Genomic DNA, 26,557 nt, shown 5'->3' with positions numbered 1-26,557 from the left:
AGATTTTAGGTGAGCTTTCCTGCTAGTATTCGCAGAGGAAGTGAAATTATCACCTTATCTTTGCTTTTTTTCTGAGGTATTAAAGGGTTGGCCTAGATAATTCAACGCTTTGCAGTGATTCAGTTAGCACCATCAAAATAATCGCATAAAGAAACAGATTTCCTTAATCCACAGTTCACTTCTCCACGAATAAATAATTGTCTCTCAGTTTGATTTTTAACTGTGCGCTTTGGGGGTTTGTTTCAGATTGTTTTTTTCTTTATCTACTTTATTAAATTTTCCATTTCTGTGCTTTGTGCTTGTGGTTGGACAGTACCATTACCGCCAGGGGGAGTAGTCTGCAGCACGGGTACTAATGGTACAGTCCAAACAATAAGCCCCAAACTAATCTTACACACAGAAAACGGAAAAATTTAAATAAGTATTTGTTTTACCTATTTATTATCATCATGTTCTGAAGAAGCAGCCTAAAGGTGTACAATTAAAAATTAAAAAAAAAATTAAAAACTGAATGAAATGGATTAAAATTTAAAGCAGTAGAATCAGATGACCATAATTCCTGTCTTACTTATCGCTCCATGATGATGTGGTGCATTTCCCAACAAAACATGCACCATCGGTCGTAAAAACAAACCCACATTTTATTAATTATTGTATCGAGCCAAGCTTGCAAAAAGCTGGCATGTTTTGACAGCATCTAAAAGGCTTGCTTTGCTCTGTTCATTTACTTTGTGTTTGTGAAGGCACTTAGTTTAATGGGAGACTGCAGCATTTGCCAGACTCTTCTAAGGCATCTCTGCAGATATAGTATATAAAACATATGCTTAACACATCAGATTATAGTTTTTCTGAGGATGCGTGCCATTTCTCGTTTGAGTTCAATGCATAAAAATTGATTTCTGAGTTGTTCACTTTCAGTCACACTGACAGCATTCAAATATATAAACACAATTTAAGGCTTCATCTCAGTGTGTGCAGATAGCCCTGTAATCTTTATTACAGTGTTCAGTGTTATTAGTGCTTAGAGATGATACTGTGTGTGCTTTCAAGGAAGGAATAACAATGCTGTCCACACTTGTTGCATCCGAGTAGACTTTACCGTGTGTCTTTCAGCAAAATTCCTCACAAGTTGTGACAGATTTTTACTTCCCGAAGTAACAGTTTGTAAATTACTACCACAGAGTTGTAGCTACTACTTTTCAAAAATCTTGCAGAGGCACATTGTTTGGCACTGAGTCACTGTGGGAATAAGGCTTCCTCCAGGAGCAAACACTTCCCCATACCGCCTCCAGGAAATCAACAGCACGCTGTGTGCGCCGCCAGTCAAATATACAACATCTAAGACTAAATAGGCCTCTATATTGCATAATCAGTGCACTGCAATCTGCCTAAAGTTGAAAAGGAAATGCTTCACAGGGATTTAAAAAAATACATTTAAAAAAAAGTTTTAAATACATTTGAAAAACATTTTCAGTGCCACTTCATAGTTCATACTGTACATAATAGGCTCCGCTGGTAATGCTAAGAAATCTTTGTCAAATACACACTTGCTCTCAGAAGACCTGCCCTCTGCTGTTACCATTCCTATCTGCTGACTAGGTCTGAGCAGTGTGTGGAGCAAACGACATAGCGAGGTGCGTCGTCAGCCGTCATGCGGGAGCTCAGGGCATTGCCATTAGCTGGGTCACATACAGGAGTGCAGGTGGGATTACAGGTGCCCTCGAGTCTGCGTAAGTACTCTGCATGGACAGGCTTGTGGCTCTGCAGCACCCTGATGGCTTCATCAACCTTGAACCACTTCCTCTTCCTTCCTGTGAAAAGATTCATGAAAGGACAAGTTTGCATATGGCTCACACTATGCAACAAGTAGAGGTTCAGTGTTGCGCTCAATGATACTTCAATACAGTGTGTGGGAAATTAGTCCATAACCTCTCCATCCTACTCATTGATACATAACTAGTAATATTATACTGATAAATATTCTTAAAAATAAGTGTAAAATCTTGATTAAGGTACCCTAACCAAGGAAGCAGAAATAAAAATTTCTTAGCATATGATTGCAACATTTCAGGCATTAGGTCACAGGAAATAAAATGCATGTCCATCCCTTCTTCTTATTTCTCAGTTGGCACATCCTTGATTCCTTTCCTCACCTCCTCTATTCACATCTTAGTCCCACCCACCAGAACTGTGACCGCAGGAGGAGAGGAAGAAAGACGAGGAGAGAGGAGTTGAGGCAACAGCCTGTTAACAAAATGAGACATCTTTGTTTCACAACCGTTATTTTAAAGCGGTTGTTCTGTTACAGCCTACAGCTGTATTTTATGATCATGACATATTTTACACCGTATGTTAAAGGCTAATTATATACATTTCTAAAAACCACACACAGTTGCACAAAGATAGAAAGTTTCATCACAGTTGATCACATTAATTGGAAATATCAGTAGTGGTGCGGTGCAGCTTTTTCAGGCTTCACTGGTAAAAGGGCTTCTGCAAAGGATACACCTGTGAATTCTCACTTATAGCTCCTCAGGCACGCCTCCTCGTTCCTCTGTCTTCCAAATGCATTTTAGGAATCGAGACATCCTTCAACATGATGTAGTGAAAATGATTTGAACAGTAGAGAAGAGGAGGAGCAAATCAGAAAAATGATAGAGCCCATAATGCAGCTCTTAATTTGAGCACCATGGGTCGTACTCAGGAAATCAGCGTGACAAACAAATCCAAAAAAAGGCACAAGGAAGAAAACAGGAAACGACAAAGTGTCCAAAATACAAACAAGGGGGACGTATTATGAACAAACAGCGGCAAAGATTAAGGAAAGGCAGAGTTCATGCACAAGCAATCAAAACCCCCCCTCCTAACTTGGATGATTAGTGTCAGGTGGTGCACAAGACTAGCAAGACTAAAAATGGAGGACACATACTCTGCACCCAAAGTGACCATGTTTGGACAAAAGGGTGGACAGAGAGGTTATAAGAAAGACATGACATTTGAAAGAGTTGTCAATTTCACAACAGGAAAGATGGCAACAGAAGTATAACTTTCAGATTTAAAAAGTTTTTCTCAGATTTGATTGGTGACTCTATACAAGCTGTTTTGCTTTTTGGCTCGATGACTGTTGAAATTAAAGTTAATTTAGATTATGCCTCAAAACAGCTGTCCAGAAGCATTTAGAAATGCTGCTGAGTGGTAGAACTTGCTTTTTGAGGACTTTACAACAAAGCCACAGGCTAGCTATGGCTGGAGCCTATCCCAGCTGTCACAGGACAAGAGGCAGGTTGCCAGCCTGTCTCAGGGCTAACACAGAGGGAGACAACCATTCACACTCACAGCCAATTTAGAATCACCAATTAACCTGACCCCACTAACTGCACGTCTTTAGACTGTGGGAGGAAACGAGTACAGGGAGAACATGCCAACTCCTCTCAGAAAGGTCCTGGTGGTGGATTTGAATCCTTCTTGCTGTGAGGCAACAGTGCTAACCGCCGTGCCACCATGCTGCCCAGCCCTAAACCCTTCCTAAAAAAAGCATCTTCCATAAAAATGATCTGTCTGGTAAAGCGACAGCTGGAAGTTATTTATACTTCATTCAAACTCATCTCCTCCCATTCAATTCCAGCATTTTGCTAAAGGAATTTGACATGCCCTGTGATAAATGGAGCCTGTTGTGAGGAGGATTCACTCACTTCATGTTGGCACCCTGAAGTAGACCACCACTACCAGCTTTCTTTTTTTTTTTTTTTTGGGGGGGGGGGGGGGGGGGGTCAATTCGACCTGTAGTGTCAAAGCTTTTCTGTTCACTTGCAGCTCTCATGTAGGGCAAAAGAGAACAAGTAAGGAGGGGGGCAGTGGTGAGTGATGATAACTGGAAAACAACTGGGCACAGCAAACACTCCTCCCCCTTATGAACAGGCTGAACTCTACTTCTGTGGGTGAAGGGAGTAAACGATCACAACCACATTTTCCAGATCAGTTAGAAATAGTTTAAGAGTTACTCAATCCCTGGAAAAGTATTTGATTTTAAAAGATCAGACACTGAACCAACCTTGAAAACAGATCTGAACATATCCACATTACAGGAAGCTTCAGACATTTTATTGGCAAAGGGGGTAAGAAATATGCATTGTAGGCCTGCAACTAATTTTGATTACCCATTACGTATTTGTCTAGTGAGTGAGTGTGTGTGTGTGTGTGTGTGTGTGTGTGTGTGTGTGTGTGTGTGTGTGTGTGTGTGTGTGTGTGTGTGTGTGTGTCTCAATTACTCTGCTTAAAAGGTGATGATTGAAGTCACTGGTTTCATCTTTTCACTTTGAGGATAATTTCACCAGTGTGTTTGAAGTATATTCAATTAGAGTGTAAACAGAAAACTTATTGGTTTACTCGACATCTCTAAAGGGAGATGCTTTAATTTACTTTAGTGGTGTAGGGTGAGGTGCCTTAGAAAAACAGTTCATGTTAACTTAAAGTTAAGTTAGATTTTGGTGACATGGAACAAATTAGGGATCTCCATTCAAGTATACTTAGTCTGACCTAATAACAACATACAGTAACCAGCTACTTTATCAGTTATACCTTGCTAGTACTGAGTTGGACCTCTTTTGCCTTCAGATCTGCTCTAATTCTTTGTGGCATAGATTCAACAAGATGTTGGAAACATTCCTCAGAGATTTTGGTCTATATTGACATGACAGCATCACACAGTTGCTGCAGATTTGTCAGCTGCTCATCTGTGATGTGAATCTCTCATTCCACCACACCCCAAAGGTGTTCTACTGGATTAAGATCTGGTGTCTCTGGAGGTCATTTGAATGATGTTCAAGAAACTAATATGAGATTATCTGAGTTTTCTGATATGGCACATTATCCTGCTGGAAGCAGCCATCAGATGGGGTTCTAAAGGGGTTGTAGCCTCAGGTTCCTGTTCTTAGCTGTCTTCTGCTGCTGTCACCCATCTGCTTTAAAGTTCAATAGATGCATTCAGACATGCTCTTCTATATACTTTGGTAACAAGTGGTTATTTTGTTGCTGTTGCCTTCCTATCAGCTCAAAGTAGTCTGGCCATTCTTCCCTGACCTCTGGCTTCAACAAGGGATTTCATCCAGAGATCTGCTGCTCACTCAACATTTTCTCTTTGTCAGACCATTTTCTGTAAACCCTAGAGATGCTTATGTGTGAAAATCTCAGTAGATCAGCGATTTCTGAAATACTCAGAAAAGCCCATCCAGCACCAATAATCATGCCATAATCAAAGTCACTTAAATGACCTTTTTTCCCCTATTCTGATGCTCAGCTTGAACTTCAGCAGGTTGTCTTGACCAGAGTCTAGAGATTAATTAATCTCTTGTCTCTGGTCTTAACCATGTTTACATCTCTAAATGCATGTGATTGGCTGAGTAGATATCTGTGTTAATGAGCAATTGAACAGATTTACTTAATATAGTGGCCGGTGAGTGTTTATTCATCTATTCATGTATGCGAATTTGTTTAAATTTGAGACTAAATTTCTAAATAAATAAAAAAATCTCTACAACTAAATGCAATGTTGAACTGCCCTGTGAAAAATTATGAAGACAGTCATTTTAGTTTGATGGTCAGCCAGAAACTGCTACTCCAGTCATGAGTCTGTTAGTTGTGTTTTCCGTATAACAGACACATGAGCAGACATGTTAACCAGCTCTAATTATTCTGTTAAAGATTTTGTTTTAATTAATCAATGAAGCTGTTACGGTGGAATTTTTTCCCCTCATTTTGTTTTTCTTTTGTTTTTTGTTTTGGTATTTTGTGCCTTTTTTCTCCACCCTCATTCTGCTTTTGGAGTCATCTTATGCGTGCCATTTGTGGAATGATATATGACTTTTAATCTCTTTTAGATTTATGCAAATTAAAGATTTGTGAACCTAAGCATTTCACAGGCTCTCAAAAAAAGCATGTATCTATAAAGAGTTTACACAAATTTCACCCACATCAGAGGCGTGCCCATAAAAAAAAAAACTTTGCAGATTTGAAATGCAGTGAGGGGATTTGAAATTGGGCACTGCGTGCAAGAAAACTCTCAGACATCTTGCTACCACAGGAACATTTTTCACTTTTTTTATCATCAGGATTTCATTTTGTGAACACTGGATGCTAGAATAAGGTACTATAATAAGACAAAGAAGGACACAGAGGCATACCAATGTTGACAGAGTCCTCCCAGTCTTCCAGTGTCTCCGTCACTATGAGAGTGTAGACATAAGTCCTGTGCTTTCTGTCTTGATTGTGCTGCAAAGGTTTAGGTGAAGAGAAAATGACTTTATGTTTCTGATAAACCAACACAACACCAGCAAAGCCTTCATTAAAAAAATAAAAGTCAAAACCTGCAATTAGCCGCACCGTTTCTTTCACAGACACTACATGAACTAAATAAACTGATGCTCTGTTCAGTGAGACATACAAAAACATTAGATATGGCAGTGGGATGCTTTTATACAGCACTGTAAATTGTGACATGAGAATACATTAAAAACATTTTCATGGCATACCTCAAAAATTCCAAGTAGTCTGCCAAGCTTTCCCTTTACACCAGCCTGCACACATAAAGAAATCAGAGTTATACAATACTGTTATTGGTCTGTGTCCACATGTCATCATCTCTGCCATGGTTTAATATTCAGGGACTGATGAAAGTGCCCTTTCCACACTGAGTGATCATAGCGCTACAGTGCAATGAGATCACATGGACTTGCGTCATATATGATTCCAAGTAAGACATAAACATAGTCTGAATGACGAGATAAGGGGCTTAACATTACTGTAAATGTTTCCCAGACTTCTTTGGAAATGCACACAAAAATACACACAGTGGCATAATGAGCTTTACAATTGTTTGCACAAATAAAAATGTCATAATTGTGGCTTGATCCAATTTAAATTGTTAGATTTATGTCTTGTCTATGTCCTGGTATATGTGAGGCACAGGATGTGGGCAGCTGGACCCCCTTCCCAAATGTCACTGCCATACTTCAAAGCTGTCAGCACGCTACTATCCATGGCAGAAGTTCACAGCTCACTTTGCTGTAAACACTCTGGCCAACCACCAGCAACCTCCTTTCCTAAACCACAGCATGATAAGCACAATATGCATCAGCGCCACATTTTTCTATCCCTGATCTGGATTTTTGGCTGGTAAAACAGCAGGAGGGCCTTATACTGTGAACGGTGATGACACTTCTGACAGATGTGTTGTATTCACTTTCAGTTTAATATGTTTATGCTTTGAACCTATCAAAAAGCATAAAATGGATGCATAAATTATCAGAATATATGATGCTGAGATGGAATTTAGAGCAGTGTATTCAAAGACATGAAAGATCACACTTTTTGATTATCTTACACTTTCAAAAGAGATCATTTCTGGTGAAAACAATGTAGATGATCAGTTGACTTTAATTCTTCATATTAAATTCCCACAACTCATAAAGTTCCTCATTATTGTTAAGCACTATGACAACTTTGAGCCATTTCCAAAATTAATAAAGGTAGAACAGTTAAGTGCAAAGGTCACCCCTCATTTCTTTACAGTTTGCTTCCAAGGGGCCAGATTTTCTTGTGATTTTTTAAAGTGGTCTTGAGTAATAGTTCTCTGGGCTTTCTGAAGGTCTTTCAAATTTTAATTTGGAATTTGTCTGCTTTTTCACTCGTTTTCAGTCCAGTCTTTGTACCTGACCATTTTCAGAGGAATGACAGCTGGGATAGCTTCCAGCCCCCCCTTGACCCTGAAAAGAATAAGATGGATGGAAGGCACCTAACTCAAGGGATGAACCAGTGTTGAGTCTACACATAACAAACAGCTTAGCAAAGAACCTATTTTAAACTGTATCTTTAGGTACTTTGTTACTACCAGCATTTCACAAAAAACTATTTCTTTAGCTGAATCTATGAAAGATGACCAACATAAAATGGTATTTTTAAACTTGGCATATTAGTATGGTGTACAATGCCTGGACAAGGCTGAGGTATGTCAAATTACACAACAACTGGACTGAAAATCAGTGGAACCAGGTCTTATGGAGTGTCCAAATGTGGAATTTTTGGTTCAAATCATCATCAATATGTGGAGGAGAAATCAGGAGAGAGGTACAACAGTGTGTGTCCACAGACATCTGTAAAACACAGTGGAGGTTCTGTCATAGTTTCGGGCTGCATTTCATCCAGTGGTGTTGTGGAATTTGTCAAAACTGATGAAATTCTGAACACAGAAAAGTACCATCAGATTTTGATCCACCATGCAGTACCATCTGGAAAGCATCTGGTTGGCAACGGCTTCATTTTTCAGCATGACAATGATCCCAAACACTGCCAATGCAGTAAAAGCATAGCTGGATATTAAAACAGAGTGGCCTCCCCAGAGCCCGGACCTCAACAAAAATGAAGCTGTGGGGGATCATCTTGACAGAAAACGGAACAAAAGGCAGCCAAAACTCAAAGAAGAGCTTTGAATGTCCTTCAAGAAGAACACATATTTCCATGTATGTTTGCACGTTTCAATAAATCACTGCACCTTGTTTCCATTTTTCTAGCAAAATATAAAGAAATGAGGGGTTGCTCAAGACTTTGCACAGTACTGCATAAATGCTAGGCATTACCAAATAATGTATCCAAACTATAGACTTTAAAGACTTTAACTTTAAAAAAACAATTGACTCACCTCTTCATACACCTCCCTGACGGCAGCTCCACAGGGCTCCTCATCAGGCTCCATTCCTCCTCCTGGCACGATCCACTGGTCTGGATGCCGACTGCTGCTCACCAGTAGCACCTACAGTACCAAGGAGAGAGAGCCCTCTGTCAGGCCTCTGCTACCGAGTTTGGGGTGCAGAAAGCAAGGCAACAACACGCCCGAGTTCAGAGTCCATCAGCATGGACGCTTGGCGGACAAGCAAAGTGCATGTCATTCAGCAGATGCATATCGAACATCTCACATATCATTCTGGTCGCTCTCTTCATTTACTTAATGCAACATGAGCACCATGCGGATTGTGCTGCTCTGCATGTCACACTCTTTGGCACATAATTAAAATAGGTGAATGAGAATAACCAATGTAATGATTCACATATCAGCCTGTTTTTAGTTGTCAGTGCTTTTAATGAAGGATCATTTTGAATCCACAGTCTATTTACAGTACAGCCAACTTTAGATTTTCTAGTATTACCACTGTCAAACAACATTATCTTTGATCACAATGTATTTGGGGGAATATAACTATAACTGAACAAAACGTTGGACAAATCAATTTTCTAACCCAAAGAATCATCCTAAAGTCGTACACTATTTTTAACTGCCATCAAGCCAATGCAGGTTGGCGTTTTGATGATGTAGTCATTTGACCTTAAACCCAATCCGGCATCACTGACCCCACATTGAGTTCATGTAGGACTGCTTTCTGAATCCCTTACACGGACAGCCAACTTATCCTCCAGCAATAGATAACTCTCACATGGGTTAAAAACACCACCCAAATCAGCTCTTTGCAGATTGAACACAGCTGTCCCACTGGTAAGATGCCACTGCTGACACTCGATGATGGAAGCAGGGCAACTTTGTGAAGAGCTCTAATGATAACACCTTCACTGCCATCAAAGATGATCTCAGTTGCACAGAAATTGCAGTGATGAGTGAAACCTCACATTGTATGACCCTTTCGCTGTAACCTGTGACCACATTCAGTAAGCCATGGCATTGTCTCCTCATATCTTGTTCAAAAACAAAAAACAAGACAACTGGTATGCCACTCAGCTTTACCCTCAATGCATTAAAACAGGACCTCTGATTTTTATGGCTACTCACATTAAGCCATAAAGAGGGGGCAATTATTTTAGGTGGTTCTGTATTCCAAGTCGTGCATCTCATGCCCATTAAACTAATCCGAGCAGGCCCCAGCGCACTGTAGAAATACTGCAAGCTGTCTCCCTGACACAAATCCACACAACACACACATGCATGCGCAATTTCACACAAACGCCGTGTGAAGCACGTAGGCACTTGTACGGACACAGCTACTCACACACAGACAACAGGCTTGTCAAAAACCACCGGATCAGCAGTTACCTCTCTGTATCAAAACAAAGAGCTTAGCAGAGGAGGTTAATGACCCCAACAGGCACCAAACAGATCGGGGAACGTGAGGAAGCGTTTGGAGTGGACAGATCAACCACCGCATTGCAATCTGATCCCAATCCAGCCAAACTATATCTGCTGATAGATGTGAGCCATGTGTGCCTCAAGAATTTAATAAATTAAAGCAAATACCAACAAAGTGTCTTAATTAGGGGTGCACTGACTGTAAAATTCGGATGTCACTGTTTAAAATAATAATATCGACAGTCAATATCAATACTTTTTTCACTGTGAAAAGACTTTATGCCCTTCATCACATCCGAGTTGAAAATTTAGTTATGAAACAAGACATTGGTATGACATCAGCAAATGTCATCTTGCTTGATGCTTGATTGATACTGATGTTTGGCTAGTATATCCATGCATCTGTAGACTTAGTGAGGTGTTGGGCCAATATGTGCTACTAGAACAGCTTCTCTGCTTTGCTGGAGCACTAAAATCTCATTCTTCCAAAAGACATTTCCTCATCTGCTTTTCTGATGATGGAGGCATGGTGGTGCAGCGGTTAGCACTGTATCCATACAGCAAGTAGGTTCTTTATTTGAACCTCTTGGTCAGGTTGGGCTTTTTTGTCTGTGGAGTATGATGTTGTACTGTGCTTGTGTGGGTTCTCTCCAGCTACCTCCCAAAGTCCAAAGACATGCATTATAGGTGAAGTGGTGATTCTATCAATCAGATTTAGATCTGATGATTGAAGGCCAGAGCAGATGATTCATGTAATTTTCAGACTTTAAAACATTGTCATAATGGATTGTGATCTTGAAGAGACCACTTCCATCAGGATATTGATGAAGAACATAACAACCTTGGATTGATTTGTAGGGGTCTTCCCTCTAAGGAGACAAATGAATCTAAACCAGCCCCAAACTATCTCCTATATTCAGGATTTTTCTTTTACTTGTCACCTGAAAAAAAACAAACTTTGATCAATAGCTTGTGAAACATACATCAGAGTCCTTCTGTCCCTTTCTTATTTGTCCCCCAAAAACTGGTACAGTAAAATAAGGCTGCCACATGCTGTTACTTACTTGCTTGCTTTTATACACCAGTCTACTATAAACAATATGGTTTAAAAATTTTTAAGAAGACAATTGTTAAATACATTTTGTTTCTTGCCCTCTTGGATGGGCCTTCAACCTTGCAGGGTCCTTGAGCCTGTGCCCAGAATGCCCACTGAATAATCTGGTCCAGCTCGTCTGCACATTTTTGGTCTAGTGCCCAGATGCTGTAGAAAGTACACTGACTGCTTAAAATAATGTAGATATTAGTTAAATGTGGCTTTTACTCTAAAGCACTTTATGAAGACCTGTTTCTGTTATACTGGAGTCCTGCCAACATCTTAAGCCAGTGACTCTAAACCACACTTGCATAAAGTGTGACACGTGAAATAAAAAGCAACGACACCAAGAACAAAGGACAAGATCATCTAACGTGAAAGCATGTCATCATCCTCCAGTGACATAATAACTAAAGGGACTTAACTTATATCAGCATATATGTGACAGATGACCAGCAGAGAGCCCATGATGTAAGCAGCAGTGAGAAAGGGTGAAGGGCCACAGGCACAAGGAGCAGGAAAGCAAATCTGTCAGGGGACAGCAAGTGGCTGCACCTTGTTTCTATAAATTGCAGCTGATGGGTCACTTGGAGTTTAGCACACTGTAACAGCCACTCAGCCCCCCACTCATCCTATCACATGTGGTCCAGAGCTAGTCTGCGTCACTAGGCAGACACATTTAGATCCAGTGCAAAACTACAATAATATTAACAAACTTAAAACATTAACATCTTAACTAATCATTCTTTTAACTGAAATGTCATATTATTTTGTGTTTCAGTCAATGGGTGTTCTTATTATATGTTGAATAAGATACATACATACAAGATATATAACAATCTGCGTATACTTAAATCAGTTTTCTTTTAAATGTGTGCACGATAGATGACTGATTACATATAAGAAGTGACAACTTTATATTCAACTCTCTATTTATGGTGATGTGAGTAAACTGGCAGAGTACATTTGCTTTATGGTTCCCTCAGTCTTCATCAAACAACCAAAAACAATGCAAAAGAAGAACCAGCTGGGTGCAGGAGTAGCAGGTATCTCAGCAAACGTAGATGATCACAATAACATGATTTCGTAGAACCACAATGACTGTTCAGGTTAGAAAACAAACTGCCTCTTTCAGTGGATTTAGGTGCTGTATTATATTATCAAAGAAAGTATTTAGAGGCTGATTGTTGTGAATTGCATACACACTGCTTTGGAGATAATGGGGATAACTTTAATTATGAATGATCTGGATTTCCTCTTTGGATAGGAAATGAAAAATGATGAGTGCCAGCTACACCCACACACCCTGCGGTTTAACAGGTTAACTATTTGGCACCTTCAGCCTTCGCCTCTGCCTAACACCTCAATTAAAGACGAGCTCCGTGAACGAGCTCCCACAAACGGAAACTCAGCCTGAGTTAAATGCGCAATAAAGCAGGCTGACGTACAGTCACGCAGAGCAGTTAATTTGGGACTGTGTCACAAATAGAGCTTGTTAATAAAAGCCCTTTCCTCCTGCAAATGGTTTAACTTCACAGCTTACCTCGTCCTCGGTTTCGTCTCGGAAACACAGACACGCTGCTCTCCTCTTGAACCCCTCGACGTCGTACGTCCTGGTCTGGTTGGGCTTAAACTTCATCATAAATAGGCCTTTTTTTTCTTCTCTGAAGCAGGGACGTGTAATCTGGTTTCAACCAGACACTGAATAAAGTGGTTTCAGTAATATCCAATAATCTCACAGCTTGGCGTCTTCAGACACTTCCAGAAACAAACCACGCAGTGGGTCCATTCATTCCTGCGCTAGGAGCGCGCGTCAGGCTGCATCTGGTCGCGTACGGTACCTGCCCTGCAGCTTTAGTGCCGCTGTCAACACGCACGATTCAACACACTCGCTCACATCTGTGGTGGCTGAACTGCGATCAGCTGACCTGAGAGCTGCACAGCAACAAACCCGTCTGTCCCCACCTCACACTGTGATCCGTGTTCATCACTGCCGCGATTAATACACAAGCCAAACAGGAATTAACCACCTTTATCCTCCCGAGAAGTTTTGTCCTCTGTAGTGGTCACAAAAAAAGTTAAAGCTAAAAGATACTTTTCTCTCGATTCTCGGGAGGATCTGGAAAGTTGATTAAGCTGCGAGATGGTGCTGCTGTTAAAATTTCCAACCCCCAAAGCCAGGGATGGACCTGGAAGACCATTTCAGAGCGCATAATTACCCGTGATAGTTGGTGCTTTGGCTCATTTTTATTTCAGAAAACAGAAAGCTCTTGCCATTTTCCGCATTCTCTGCTTGCTTTTATTTACTGCTACAAATGGGCCTAGAAAGGGTAATATATTCTTTAAAGGCGAAATGGCACACAGGCGTTTAAATTAAATTACTGTACATCATTTATTGCTTGAACACATATCTTGTATGTGAGAAAAGTTCTTACCTGTTGCATTTGGATTCCTGTGATAGTCCAATTTCCCACAGTGTTTAAATGAGACATATGGGGTAACAGAAATAAATAAACTAAACTGAACAATGTGGACGTGCGCAAAGGTTTCAAAGCTCAGGACGCCCTCTACCGGTTGCGTCAGACGGTCCTCAATTCACTGTATTTACCTGTGAAAGGGTTAGAATTTGCTTTAAAAGGTGTGTCTGATTAGTTGTTTTATTTCTGGCTGTCCAAATCAGAATCACTAAGATCTGGCAGCCACATAAAGATTCCCCAGTTGAAAAAGGGAGGGCTTAAGCTAAATAAATAGTCTAGATTATTATGAATCCAATAGTAGCACTGGCTCACACAAGGATTAAAAAGGTTTGTGAAAAGTTAAGGGCTGAACCATGTTGTGCAAACACAGGCATTAAAATGTCAGGAGCAGAGTGTGCCAGCTGCAGTTTTTCAGGTCAAAGGACACGACTCTGAAGACTCTTTTGAAGCAGATCCGTGAGGCAAGCAGCAAGTTCATGCTGAAGATTTTAGACATCATGATTTTCTGTAGTCTTTAACCTTGAATGAAATTCTGAATAATGCCAATTACAGCTATGAGAACACCATGAATCTGATTTTATGTGCTCTAAAGTAGCAAACAAATATTAACAGCATCTTGCAGAGCACTGAAGTAGTTATAAAAGGATTCCTAGACCATTTTTGAAGTAAAAATTAATGCATTTCAAAGCCTTTTTAAACCCTGAAAATTTGACTTAAAACTGAACAATATCAGCATTAGTTATTATTTTTGTGGCTTTTGTAAATATTTCATAACTAGGAGCTGGGTATACAACTATTCAGTAATTCAACAATGCCTATAACACAGTTTTTGGTGTGTTTTCTTTGGCCAAGGCTGTTTGTACTGAAAGTGTTTATGATTGTAGAAAAACCTTGGTATTTGTGTTGTTGGCTCTGCCGTGGTTTCTTTTTTTGTTAGTGTTCCAGCGGTTGTGAAAGCTTGGTAGGGGTTCTCTACCATTTTTGTTTGCTACCTCTTTTCTCCTGTTTTGTGGCCAGCCAGGGAGTTTAAGTATTGTCTTTTGTTTTAACCCCAAATATTAGCACTATTTTGTTTCTAGAAAGTGTGTGTGGGGTGTTTGCTAGTTTCTATTTTGGCCTTGGAGACCCTGAAGTCTGATGTGCTTCCTTAGTTTGTTCTCTTTTTCTTATTTTGCTTTGTTTTGGATAATGCCAGTTGGTTTGTAAATAGCTATTTGTGAATAACTGTAAATAAACCTTTTAAGTGTGTTCAAGATCCCATTTCTGGTTTGCCTGTGTTTTTGTGTTGCGCTCCCTGCAACCCCTAGACACTTATGTTACATCAGGCGGGCTGTAACATAAGTGGGGGCTCGTCTGGGATATATTGACCAATGGCTTTGTTTAGTTTGGAGAGCTTTGTAAGTAGCCCTACTTTAGAGCAGTTTGATGCATGCTGTAAGGACAACCTGCGTGCTATTGCTGCCCATTATGAAATTCCGGTGTCTCGGTCTTTGGTCAAGCGAGAGTTGGAGCTGGATGTGTTAAATGGTTTGGTGGAGTTGGGGGTGTTTGGATGAGGTGGGGGAGGAGGCTCTGCTCCCTTGGAAACCCCTTTTAAATGTGTGCAAGATCCTGTTTCTGGTTTGCCTGTATTTCTGTGTTACGCTCCCTGCAAACCCCTAGACCCTGCCGGCAGGGGGGCTGTAACATTGGCCCAAATGGCAGTAAAGTGAATTGCTTTTGATTTTGAACTGCTGGTCAAACAAAATGAACTCATCACTTGGATCCATGGCAGGAACCACAGATCAAAGTGACAGCCTGGTGGACCAACTAAAATGAGTATCAGGGCATTTTGAGGTTTTCTTAGATATCAGATACAACTTCACCTTGGCTGTATCTTATTAGGCTTTTACATGAGCCGAATAAAATATTTAAAGTCAAATATTTTTATTTGTTAATAATTAGTCACATTGCTGCTATAGTACTGTGCAAAAGTCTAGATTTTTTTGTTGTTGTTGTCAAGCCACTTAACACTGTCCTATCAATCATTCAAGCATAATAAAGGCACCTAACTTATGATGAACCAGTGTTGTCTACACATAACAGACAAAAAAATATTAACTATTAGCTGAAAACTTGTTGGTGTGCAATGTGTCCTTAAAGATTTTTGAGGAAACTGGATAAGTGGAGGACAAAAAAGTTCAGTGAAGCCTCATCAGAAATGGTCTCAGTGGAAGGGTGGCTGTCAAGAAGCCATTCTTAAGGAAGGAAAACAGGAAGAAAAGGCTGAGGTATGCCACACTACACACCTGGACTGAAAATCAGTGGTAAGGGTGTGTGATGGAGTGATGAATCCAAATGTGAAACTTTTGGTTAAATCATCATTGGTATGTACAGAGGTCAGGAGAGAGGTACAACAGTGAGTGTCTACTCACTGTAAATCACTGTAAAACATGGTAGAGGCTCTGTCATGGTTTGGGGCTGCATTTCAGCCAGTACTGTTGGTGATCTTGTCAAAACTGATGGAATTATGAATGCAGAAATGTACCATCAAATTTTGATCCAACACGCAATACAATCTGGAAAGCATGTGATTGGCAACAGTTTCATTTTTCAGCATTGACAATGATCCCAAACACACTGCTAATACAGTAAAGGTATACCTGGATTAAAAAACAAAAAAACAAAAAAACAAAAAACAGTGGCCTCCCCAGAGCCCAAACCTCAGCATTTAACAATCCTAGGGCCCTTATATGGGCCCAAATACATGTGAAAATGAACCCCAGGAATGTTAAAGGGTTAAATCAGTGTGGGATCATCTTGAGAGAGAATACAAAAGGCAGTCAACATCCAAAGAAGAGCTTTGAATTTCCTTCAATAAGCCTGGAGAATTATTCCTGAAGACTAAAGAAATTACAAGAAAGCTTGACTAACAGCGTTCAAGCTGTGTTGAAGAATAGAGGTCATCATACCAAATATTGACTTTCAAGCTTGTTAGAGTTGTACTTTGTTTTTACCTTATATACTGTATTTCCACTTATGTTTGCACATTTCGATAAATCACTGCATCTATTTCACATTTTCCTAGCAAAATATAAAGAAATAAAGGTTGGCTCAAGACTTTGTCTCTCTGTTATAGCTTGTGATGGACTGGTGACCTGTTCAGGGTGTACACCACCTCTCGCCCTATCACAGCTTGTATAGACTCCAACCTGCCTGCAAACTGTATGAATGGGAACTGTGTACAATGCAAAATTACAGGCCAACTGTACCAGACATCATACACATAAAACTGAATAAAGAATTACACCCAAGTAACTATTTATTAATCAACAGAATTTATTTACAGAACATAAAAGTATGCAGTTGGACTGTTTCATAGCATTCTGAGAGCAGGAATACACCTTCAGATTAACAAAGAATGAATTTACACAAAGTGAACTGAATACAGACTTTTCAGCCTAAGCCCAATCACAACAGTCAAGAATCAAAGCCTTCAATGTATTTTTAGATTGTGAGCCCCTCTGCAATGCAACATCTCTTCTCACGAACCAATCCTTTGAACCCCCCACCCCGGTCCCACTAACAACTTACAGCTCATATGTATCCACACTGCTTTGTGAAATAAATGTCACTGAGAGCAGGTAAACCACAGAGTTTTGCAGAATTAGACTGATGACATAAGGGGGCGAAAAGCAAGAGTAGTTATTATGGCAATAGCAAGAACAATTCACATGTAAAAGACTAGATATGGTAACAACACATACTGTATGTGCTAAAACTAAAGAAAGGTCCACGATGTTCACTGTACCCACCAAATACTCTCGTGCCATCCACAAGCATGCTGTACATCCAAGTCTACACTGAGAGTGGTTGGAAAAGTTAATGTGACAGTGGCAGGCTCAGTTTGGTTCTCTGTCATATCAGTTTATATTTAATGAATCCAGAGGTGACTCAAAAAAGCAGCACAGCAATGATTGTTTATGCAACCTACTGGGCAACCTAAACAGGACTAAACCTTCTCCAGGCGAGACCCTACAAAATGGTGGGCTAATAGCAGTTAGCTGCTTTTAATGAACAGCGACACGAGAACACAAAGTTAAAAGAAACATAAAAAGTATATCATATTAACCACATCTAAGCCAGTCTCTAACTCAGCTTATTCCCCTGCTCTGAAGCCCCCCACCCCACCCCACCCCAAAAAAACAAACAACCAAGCAAACAAACAAACCAAAAACAAAACATAATCACCAAAAAAATGTGGGACATAAGACACATTTCCCCTCAGTGGACAAAGAAAGCCAGGTGAGTAGATCTAAAACCTCTGCCCATGCATTTGAATAGTAACAAGTTAGGACAAAGACAACTCTTTTAATTTCTAGTGTGCATTTAAATCACCAAATATCAGCAGTTGTGTGTGTGTGTATATATATATATATATATATAGACGCTTTTAGTGTATACACATATATAATAAAAGACTATATGTATATACACTGAAAGATTGTGTCCTTTAAATGCAAATGAAGCAGGAGGAGGTCTTGGCAGCACATGAGTTGTGTTCATACAATTTGCTTCCACTTGTGTCTCCACAAGGCTGGTTTATATGTCATTTGTATGTCCAGCATAAAGCCTGGTCCATGTCTTGGCTGCAAAGTAAAATTAAAAAATAAAACAATCAATTCTAAAGGAAACAGGAATCATAAAAATACAGTTCATAATAAAAATGAAATATAAACATCTTTTTTATATACAGAGATGAAGTGGCATAACTATGGGAAATGGGAAGTGTGCACACATGTGATTGCATACACTATGAATACATGATCAGATTTGTGTGGCTGGAGGAGTTCAGGGTGTGCAGATTTCCCTATTTTTATTATTACACTGTACTACTGTCAGCTGTAAGTGGGTTTATTCAAAGTGGAAGCATTTAAGAACCACAGCAACTCAGCCACGAAATGGCTAAAGTTACAGAGCAGGGTCACCGAATGCTGAGGCGCATTAGTATGGTTTATTAAACAATGAATTATAATTATTTCAGGGACTGCGATATACAGTATATAATAGGGACATGGTATGAATAATTCTAATGAAGAATAGAGACAATGCAAAAAGCCAAGTACATCACACTTCTCAGTTGTTTTTTTTTTTCTAAGTATGAGGCTGGGTATTTGTTGAATTCACATAACAGAGGGGAAATTAAGCATCGTACTGGGTAATAATGTCAAGAATAATGTGATAAACCTCTTCATTACACCAGGGCAGATCACGGCTCTTACCTGTTTCTATGGCTTCAGCTTCACTGGTCTTCCACTTCTCTGCAACATCATTTGCTAGGGGATCGTCAGGGTTGGGTGCACTTAGTAAAGCCTGGATAGATAGCAGCACTGTGCGAATCTGCAGAGCTGGTGACCATTTATCTATATAAAACATAAATAAATAACAAAGACAAGTGGAGTCAAAGAAAAATAGAATGACAATAGTGACAAGCATCTGAAAAGAAAAAAGAAGCAGTACGGGAATGCCCCTTTCCCACAGGGATGAGGCAGAGAAGACGCTCGTGATGTACGAAGCTCCTGTTAAAAGTCTCAAGATTAAATTAACAATTTTTTCTTTTCTAGCCACACAGGGAAAACAGGCACAAAGTGACAAATGATTCTGTTTGGGAAGAGACTTTTTTCCTGTCATACACTATTTTAAGATAACAGACAAAGAATATATAATGGTCAAGACACGATCAGTGTTTTAAGAGTACTGACTTACCTTTCAAAATGTCAAGACATATTCTTCCCAACTTGTCAACATTCGGATGATATATTTTGGTCATGAAACGTACTTTAGGAGCTGCCATGGGATATTCCTCTGGTAAAAAGAGTTCAAGTCTAAATATGCCTCCTTCAAAAGGTGAGTCCTGAGGTCCAGCAATGACCACGTGAAAGTAGCGGGCATTGGCTTCATCTGGCTCTGCCTTGATGCCTGGGACAGGCTCTGCAAGCAAGCGCTGAGTTTCCTGGAAAAATAAAATGAATAAAAAAGAAAAGAAAAAAATATTTAAATTAGAATGCCATGGACATAGATTGCACTGTTACCATCACCTAGTTATGGGGAACTGCTTTTGAATGTTGAATTAGATTATTGGGCAATCACGTGTATTTTTGTTTCAGAGAACAGGGTGCCAGGTTTGTGCCAGTAGGAAAACATTACTTTTTCCTACATTTTCAAAAACTAAATATAAGGTAGAATAAGATGTTTGACACTCCTCACAGTCTGCCCAGCAGAGTTACTGCAGATCCATTTATTATGCTTCTCTCAGCACTGTGCAGCACATGCAGCTGAATAAAGGCAATGTGCAGTCTTCATATGTAGGTGCAAACTAGTTTGTGAAATACATGACTAAAGTTAAAAAAAAAAAAAAAAAACTCAGTGACACCATCAGTTTATCTTTTCATATCATCTGACATAATGACGTTTTTCTATTTACAAAACAACAACAACAACAACAACAACTAGCAGATACTGGATTTTTGGCAGAAAAAAATTCTGTCAATACTGGCTGTTTCCCTTTATGTTAAAGGGAATTCAATTGTTAACAGGGTTTCTGATTACGTCTTTGATACACCTACACTATTAAATGTATAAAAGATAAAAACCCAAAGAATAACAGTGACAGTTTTTCCTGTTACTGAAAGAGTATCGCATAGTACATAAGTGCGAAAAAATTCCCCCCGTCTCTCCGGTTACTGTGGGTGTTGTGTCACATGCAGTGCTGAACAATCGGCGCATATCCAAAACGAAATGCGAAGATTGAAGGCAACATATCTTTTTTTGGTATTTACAAAAGCATTTTGCAAAATATTTCAAAGATCTATTAAAAAAAACAAACAAAAAAAACACAAAGATATGTGACAAACAGTCCAATGGCAAGCACTGCATGTTGTATACACTTGACATGACACATCGCTTCACTCTTTTTAAACATAAAACTGACCAATCAAGTGCTGCCTACTACAGAGACATTATGAGAGGAACAGTGCGCTTTAAGTGATGGCATTTATTTCTAACATGTAACTTAAAAATAGGCATTATTATATACTCAGTACATTCAGGACTGACTGTTCCTCCCTGATGAGGGAGACATGGAAGCCGCTTTAGTTTGTGGCCAGATCAAAGTGAAATTAACTTTACTGACTGAATCATTTGGATGATAAATTGCCTACAAATAGACTGACCAAATTTCTAATCTGTGTTCTATTCACAGCAGTGTAAAACAAACTTGGCCACAGATTAGGACCAAGTATCAAAACATTCATGCATTTTCTGCTTCACCAAGTGAAAACAAATTCTTGTGACAATTCAGTGCAGTTTACAACAGGGCTTCCTTTGGTGGTGAAAGAAGGCCTAAGGCACATGTATAAAACTTATTCCTCCAGAAGATAATGTTTATCACACTTGGATAAACATCAAGAAAAGAAAAGAATCAGTGAGCATGTTTTCCTTAAAGACAGATTTTAAATCAAACCTCTGAACATAATCTGCTCCCAATTAGGCTACAAATAGTTATTCTAGTATAATAGTCATTATTCTAACAATGATAATGGTAGGCAGGAGTCTGTTGGTGGACTTCACAATCAGTGGTGCAAATCTAAAGACTCTCTTCCATGTGCAAGTGTCTTTTAGTAGTAATCCCACCATGGGAGACCTATACTTCTATTATCATCAGTCAGTGTAGCAAGTCTACTCCCACCTCATGGTGACCATCATGTGACCCACCGACACGCATACCTTTACAGTGACAGAAGAGCAGGTATCTATGTTTTGTGGTATGCATAAGGAGGCACAAGTGACACACTAGAGATACTTTTGACAAGGAAACGAGGACGTTTTCACAACACTCTGCAGTAATGTGAAAAACTAAGTACACCCTATGATTAAACAGTTTGTAGAACCACCTTTAGTAATAATTTAAAGTAATTATTTTTTGTACAAGTGTCTCATATCATTGTGGAGGAATTCTGGCCCACTCAATTCACTTGGGTTTGCAGGCATCCACAGCACTTTAGTTGAGGTCTGGACTTTGACTGGACCACTGCAACACCTTGATTGTTTTCTTTTTCAGCCATTCTCTTGTACATTTGCTGCTGTGCTTAGGATCATCGTCCTGCTGCATGACCCAGTTTGCACCAAGCTTTAGCTTTTGGACAGATGGCCTCACATCTCACTCTAGAATACTGTGGGTATGCAGGTGTTCATGATCTACTCAAGGACTGCACGGTGCCCAGGTCTGGTGGCTGCAAAACAAGCTCAAATCATCACCCCTCCACCACCGTGCTGAAAGCTGGAATGAGGCGTTACTGCTGATATGCTGTGTTTGGTTTTCACCAAAAGTGGTGCTGTGCATTACGGACAAATATCGCCACTTTCCAAAGCACTTTTTTTTTTTTTTTTTTAAAGTCTTGTGGTTTGTTTAGATTGGGGCTGTGCCATATCATAATGTCCATGACAATCTCACTATAAATTTTAAATTATAAAGTGTCATATGACAATATTAATGATGTATCAACACCATGCATTTACACTGCCCAACAAGACAAGCCCAGACTGCCAGTGAGAGCCATGTGATGGTGATGATTTAGTAAAAGGGGGCTACTTCAACAACCTATTTTGCAAATAGTAAAGCTGCACAATATGCAAGAAAATTGTTCCTGCTGAAGGTAGAAACAACAAACTTGTTTCACCACTTGATGTAAAAAAACAAACAAAAAAACATCATTGAGTACAACCATGCTACAAAGGAGGATATACTAGCAGCTGGTGATGTGTGATGAGGTGATCACTCTTTTGACTTTATTGATCCCACAATGGGGAAATTAGTTAACAGAACAGCTTTTCCAGCTTTAGGTGTGTTGTTTAGGCAGCTATGCTAGCACACAGTATGGGCACTCTCAATGCACACGCGCAGCAGCCTATACTAAAGCATAAAGTAGTGAACACATGGAGTTGAGGCATTTTTTTCCCCAGTCATTGGCATACTCGATTACGTCAGCTCGCACATCATTAACACGGCAATTACGATATTATCATAGACGATATATATCACACACCCCTAGTTCAGATGCAACTTTGCAACACTACACTACACTGCTGCCACGTTCTTTTTAGTGAGAAGACACTTTCTGCTGGGAAAACACTTCCAAACAAGCCATACATGTTCAGTCTTTTCCTAATTGGGGGGGGGGGGGGGGGGGGGGGGGGGGGGGGCTCTGTATATTGCTTGATTTGACCTTGGGGTGAATTGGCTGGGATGTCCACTCCTGGAATGATGGTGCCTGAATGCTCCAGACCAGCAAACTGGTAAAACTTCTGTTTTTTATAGCAGTAGTCACACTCGCTGATCAATTAATCAAGTGCATTTGATTAGCAGCATCTGGCTGCTACTTTCCTTCTTGATTCCTATTGGAAGTGGTAAGAGTGTACTTAGTTTTTCAGAGAACTGCAGAGTCCTGTGAAAACCATCGGCTTCACAGAACTGTATAATTGGCAATAATGAATTTTTAACCATCCCATCAGTAGTACTGATCCAGTTGTATAAAACAATTTCATTATTTTCTAGAATAGAATAGAATTTAAAATAAACAACATCATCTTGTGGCTGTTTAAACTGCTTAACTGACACCAACAAAATGATAAACTTTAAACTGTATTCAAAATATAATTGAATGAAGTGTGCCAACACCCACCACACTTGTTTATGAATCCCATTTCCTCCATGCAACTGGGAGTGAGATTCCTGAAATGTTTCAGATAACCCACAGACAAAACCATGCAGTGTAAACACAGACAGGAGAGGGGCTCCCAGTCCCAGTCACACGCTTTGAGGGCTCAAGGGCTCGGGCCCACTGAGTACTGTTCCCAGCCCTTCCATCTTTTCCCACAAAGTCTGGGCTGTGGCCCACTTCCTCACACACCTGTGATACCTTTACTGTCAGCTGCACACTACTCATCTTCCTGCAGTGCCTTTTTTGTTTTTTCCTGCAGAGATGAAAGCTGACACCCACCAAATATTTGTACTGTATTTATTTATCATTTCATATCATTTACTCAATGATAATGGACATTTATGTACATATTGCTGTAAAATAAGCTAATGCAGAAGAGTAATCAAGCACGCACACACACACACCTTTTTTTTTAAATTGATGCGTGTGCTAAGGAAAAGCTTGTACTTGAAACTACAGGTTTAGCAGGAAACAAACATGAGAAATAAACCACATTTTGATATGTTGGGTAAAAAAAAAGGAAACACAGGAAAATTGTCTTTATATATTTATATCACTGTAAATGTATTACTCAGCGGTGGTGGCCACTGGAAGCACAATAACACATTACCCTGGTATCTCAATCCATTAGACCTTTAAGAAGCCAAACAAGTGAACATTTATTTGAATTAATGAACAATGATTAAACCATACACGTAATATAACCAATGCAACAAATAGGCAGTAATTCTCGAAACATAGGCAATAAAATTAATTGATTACTAATGATGTTAGTGTGAGAAATGTAACTCCTGAGATCAAACTGGAAGTAACGCAAGTGTGGGATTTTGATTTTGGACGGCGCACAGGAAAGGGTACTCTAAAGGGTTTAAATATGCTAAAATTACAAAATTTTAGCAAATCATTGAGCTCGTTAAGTAAAATTCCCACATTAACATATTATTAACAGGGAGTCGTGGGCCTTGTGGAAGTAACCGACAGTGGGAGTGATTTCATTCATCCTACTTTCTGTGCAGTTTTTAAATACGTTTTGTTAACATTACTAATCTTTAACTCCCGACAGTGGCCAAAAAATAACCAAAATAAGAGGGTGTGTGTGATTTTAAATTATTGTACGCTTACAGTAAAAGCACGAGGCTTGCAGTTTCGGGCTTTATCAAAAATACAAGCAATGCTAACCAACCAACTAGCCGTTGTTAGCATTTTAGCTTAACTAGCCAGCCTTACTGTCAGTCCTACAAGCAATTTGAGAACCACAGAAAAGTATATTTAGATAAGTATATTTAGAAAAGATAAGCACACTTATCTGCCATCTTTACAGCGCGGTGGTGTATTTTTAACCTATCGCATCTCGGCGTATCTGGGCGCAGAAACGAAACGGAAGTTACTTTAACAAACTAACGTTAGCCAGCGAGATGCTAATGTTAGCACAAAAAACTGCTCGCCGGGTGAAGCAATGGAGTGTTTAGTGGGGTTTATGGCTTTGGTACCCGAGTTTTTGCCGTTATTAGAAAAGGCGTGTTGTTGTTTTAAGCGTGAAATTTTTTTTTACCTTGATGATCCTGCGGGGCAGTCCTGCCATCTTGTCTTAAATGCGGGCTTTTTAGCTCTCAGTGCTTTCTCTCTGTCGATGGCATTGACAGCAAACACACGTCTTCCGGGTTCTCTGCGTCACCGTGGCAGTGGATGGAGGGACGTGAACGTGACTGAAAGAGCAGCTGTTTGTTGAACACACCTATGATGTCAACTTGTGTCTGTAAAGGTTTGAGTACTGGTAATTTCTTCTTAAAGTAAGCACTAATGGAAAACGAGAAATTCAGGTAATAATGACTGGCATTTACGTTTTCTAAGCACACTAGTTTAAATAAATAATAATTTCTGTAACATGTGAAAAAAAAAGAAAAGAAAAAAAAAGGGGGGGGGGACAATACAGGGAACAGTTACAGTCAATCTGCATACAATTATTTTTAACTAAAAAAAAAGAAAAACAAACAAAGATTTGATCAAAACAGTGAAAAAACAAGAATTGGTGCACAAGTTTGACTTCATTTTAATTAATCCACACAGGCTCAAATATATACATAGACTTACTTAAATATTTTAAGTGGTGCTGAAGGTTCTACAATTGCCAAGGCCTATTAACTTCTTGTTAGTCATCATGATTTACTAAAACTGGTAATTTCTTTGCCAGCATAAAAAGGATTTGTTTTACAGCACTGAAGTCCAAGGAACTCAGTGAAGATCTAAGAAGCAGAATTCTTGACTTACAGAAGCTGGGAAGGTCTGTTGGAGCCGTTTCTAAACAACTGCAGATTGCAAGATCATCAGTTCACACAACTGTAAATAAGACAAGACAAAGATATGCTAAAGCTAAAGACAGACAAAATTTTATAGAAGAAATCAATGCATGAACTCAGGAACACTCAAAAAAATCACTGGCAATGGACACATCTTAAATAAAAACCAAACACACGTGAGCAAAATCTAAAATAGTTATGATTCTCTCAAAGGTCAAAAAACTGTCCCATTAAAAATGAAAAACTTTTTTTTTTTTTTAATCAAACTGATAAATAAAAATCAACTCATAAAATGAGTGGTAACTGGCTTGTTATCGCCACACAGTTCAAAAGCCAGCATACATGTTCATATGGGAGGAGACAGAGGTTTAAGTGCATATGAAGTTTTCACATCCATGAAGGCTATCAAGACAGTGTCTTTTTCAGAGAAAACCTTTCTTATTTCAGCAAGACAATAATCTGCACTTATTACAGTCTCTACAGAAGAAGAGTCTGGCCTGCTTGCAGTCCAGGCCTGTCAGCCAACTGAAGACACAACCCAAACTGGTGAGCAAATGAGTACCTACAAAGCGCCACAGTTTCCATACGCTTACATCATGCTATTAAAAGAAGAGATAGTTCAGCACAGTGGGAATATGGACCTGTTCCAGGTTTTTTGAAATATGTTGCTGGCAAAAAAACAAACAAACAAACAAAAAACTAAAGACTGCCTATTTATTCATTTTTTTAAAAATTTATTTGTGCATTGCATTGCAGCAGGTGCAGTAGAATCATGCTACCATTAGCAACATGGCACCGTCTTTTCC

General features: G+C 39.5%; 2 protein-coding genes across 3 annotated transcripts; both read right to left on the bottom strand.

Annotated features, from left to right (window-relative positions):
* Positions 1-24: 24 nt before the first annotated feature.
* Positions 25-13,678, bottom strand: nudt4a (nudix (nucleoside diphosphate linked moiety X)-type motif 4a). Of its 2 annotated transcripts, none has more exons than XM_030731856.1 (5): positions 13,655-13,678; positions 8,693-8,803; positions 6,528-6,572; positions 6,180-6,267; positions 25-1,811 (listed from the first exon to the last, which is right to left on the bottom strand). In XM_030731856.1, the coding sequence occupies exons 1-5, from the start codon at positions 13,661-13,663 to the stop codon at positions 1,585-1,587; spliced, it is 480 nt and encodes a 159-aa protein (XP_030587716.1). In that variant the 5' UTR covers positions 13,664-13,678; the 3' UTR covers positions 25-1,584. The 2 variants fall into 2 exon arrangements, with proteins under 2 accessions (XP_030587716.1, XP_030587715.1); XM_030731855.1 differs by lacking the exon at positions 13,655-13,678 and adding an exon at positions 12,763-13,022.
* A 3,312-nt stretch (positions 13,679-16,990) lies between these two features.
* ube2na (ubiquitin-conjugating enzyme E2Na) lies at positions 16,991-25,142 on the bottom strand. The gene is made up of 4 exons (XM_030731642.1): positions 25,007-25,142; positions 19,442-19,688; positions 18,958-19,098; positions 16,991-18,324 (listed from the first exon to the last, which is right to left on the bottom strand). The coding sequence occupies exons 1-4, from the start codon at positions 25,034-25,036 to the stop codon at positions 18,278-18,280; spliced, it is 465 nt and encodes a 154-aa protein (XP_030587502.1). The 5' UTR covers positions 25,037-25,142; the 3' UTR covers positions 16,991-18,277.
* Positions 25,143-26,557: the final 1,415 nt, after the last annotated feature.

Source organism: Archocentrus centrarchus, chromosome 6 (genome assembly GCF_007364275.1).
Source record: "Archocentrus centrarchus isolate MPI-CPG fArcCen1 chromosome 6, fArcCen1, whole genome shotgun sequence".
NCBI classification, from domain to species: Eukaryota; Metazoa; Chordata; class Actinopteri; order Cichliformes; family Cichlidae; genus Archocentrus; species Archocentrus centrarchus.
The sequence above is the reverse complement of the archived record's forward strand: the minus strand, read 5'-3'. Positions and strand labels throughout refer to the sequence as shown.

Coding starts and splice junctions, on each gene's coding strand:
- nudt4a (XM_030731855.1), bottom strand. CDS start 12,861: ATGATGAAGTTTAAGCCCAACCAGACCAGGACGTACGACGTCGAGGGG. Junction 6,268..6,527: donor GACTACTTGGAATTTTTGAG/GTATGCCATGAA, acceptor AAACCTTTGCAG/CACAATCAAGACAGAAAGCA. Junction 1,812..6,179: donor GGAGGACTCTGTCAACATTG/GTATGCCTCTGT, acceptor ATCTTTTCACAG/GAAGGAAGAGGAAGTGGTTC.
- ube2na (XM_030731642.1), bottom strand. CDS start 25,036: ATGGCAGGACTGCCCCGCAGGATCATCAAG. Junction 19,099..19,441: donor ATGTCTTGACATTTTGAAAG/GTAAGTCAGTAC, acceptor TGTTTTATATAG/ATAAATGGTCACCAGCTCTG. Junction 18,325..18,957: donor AGCTGAAGCCATAGAAACAG/GTAAGAGCCGTG, acceptor TTTACTTTGCAG/CCAAGACATGGACCAGGCTT.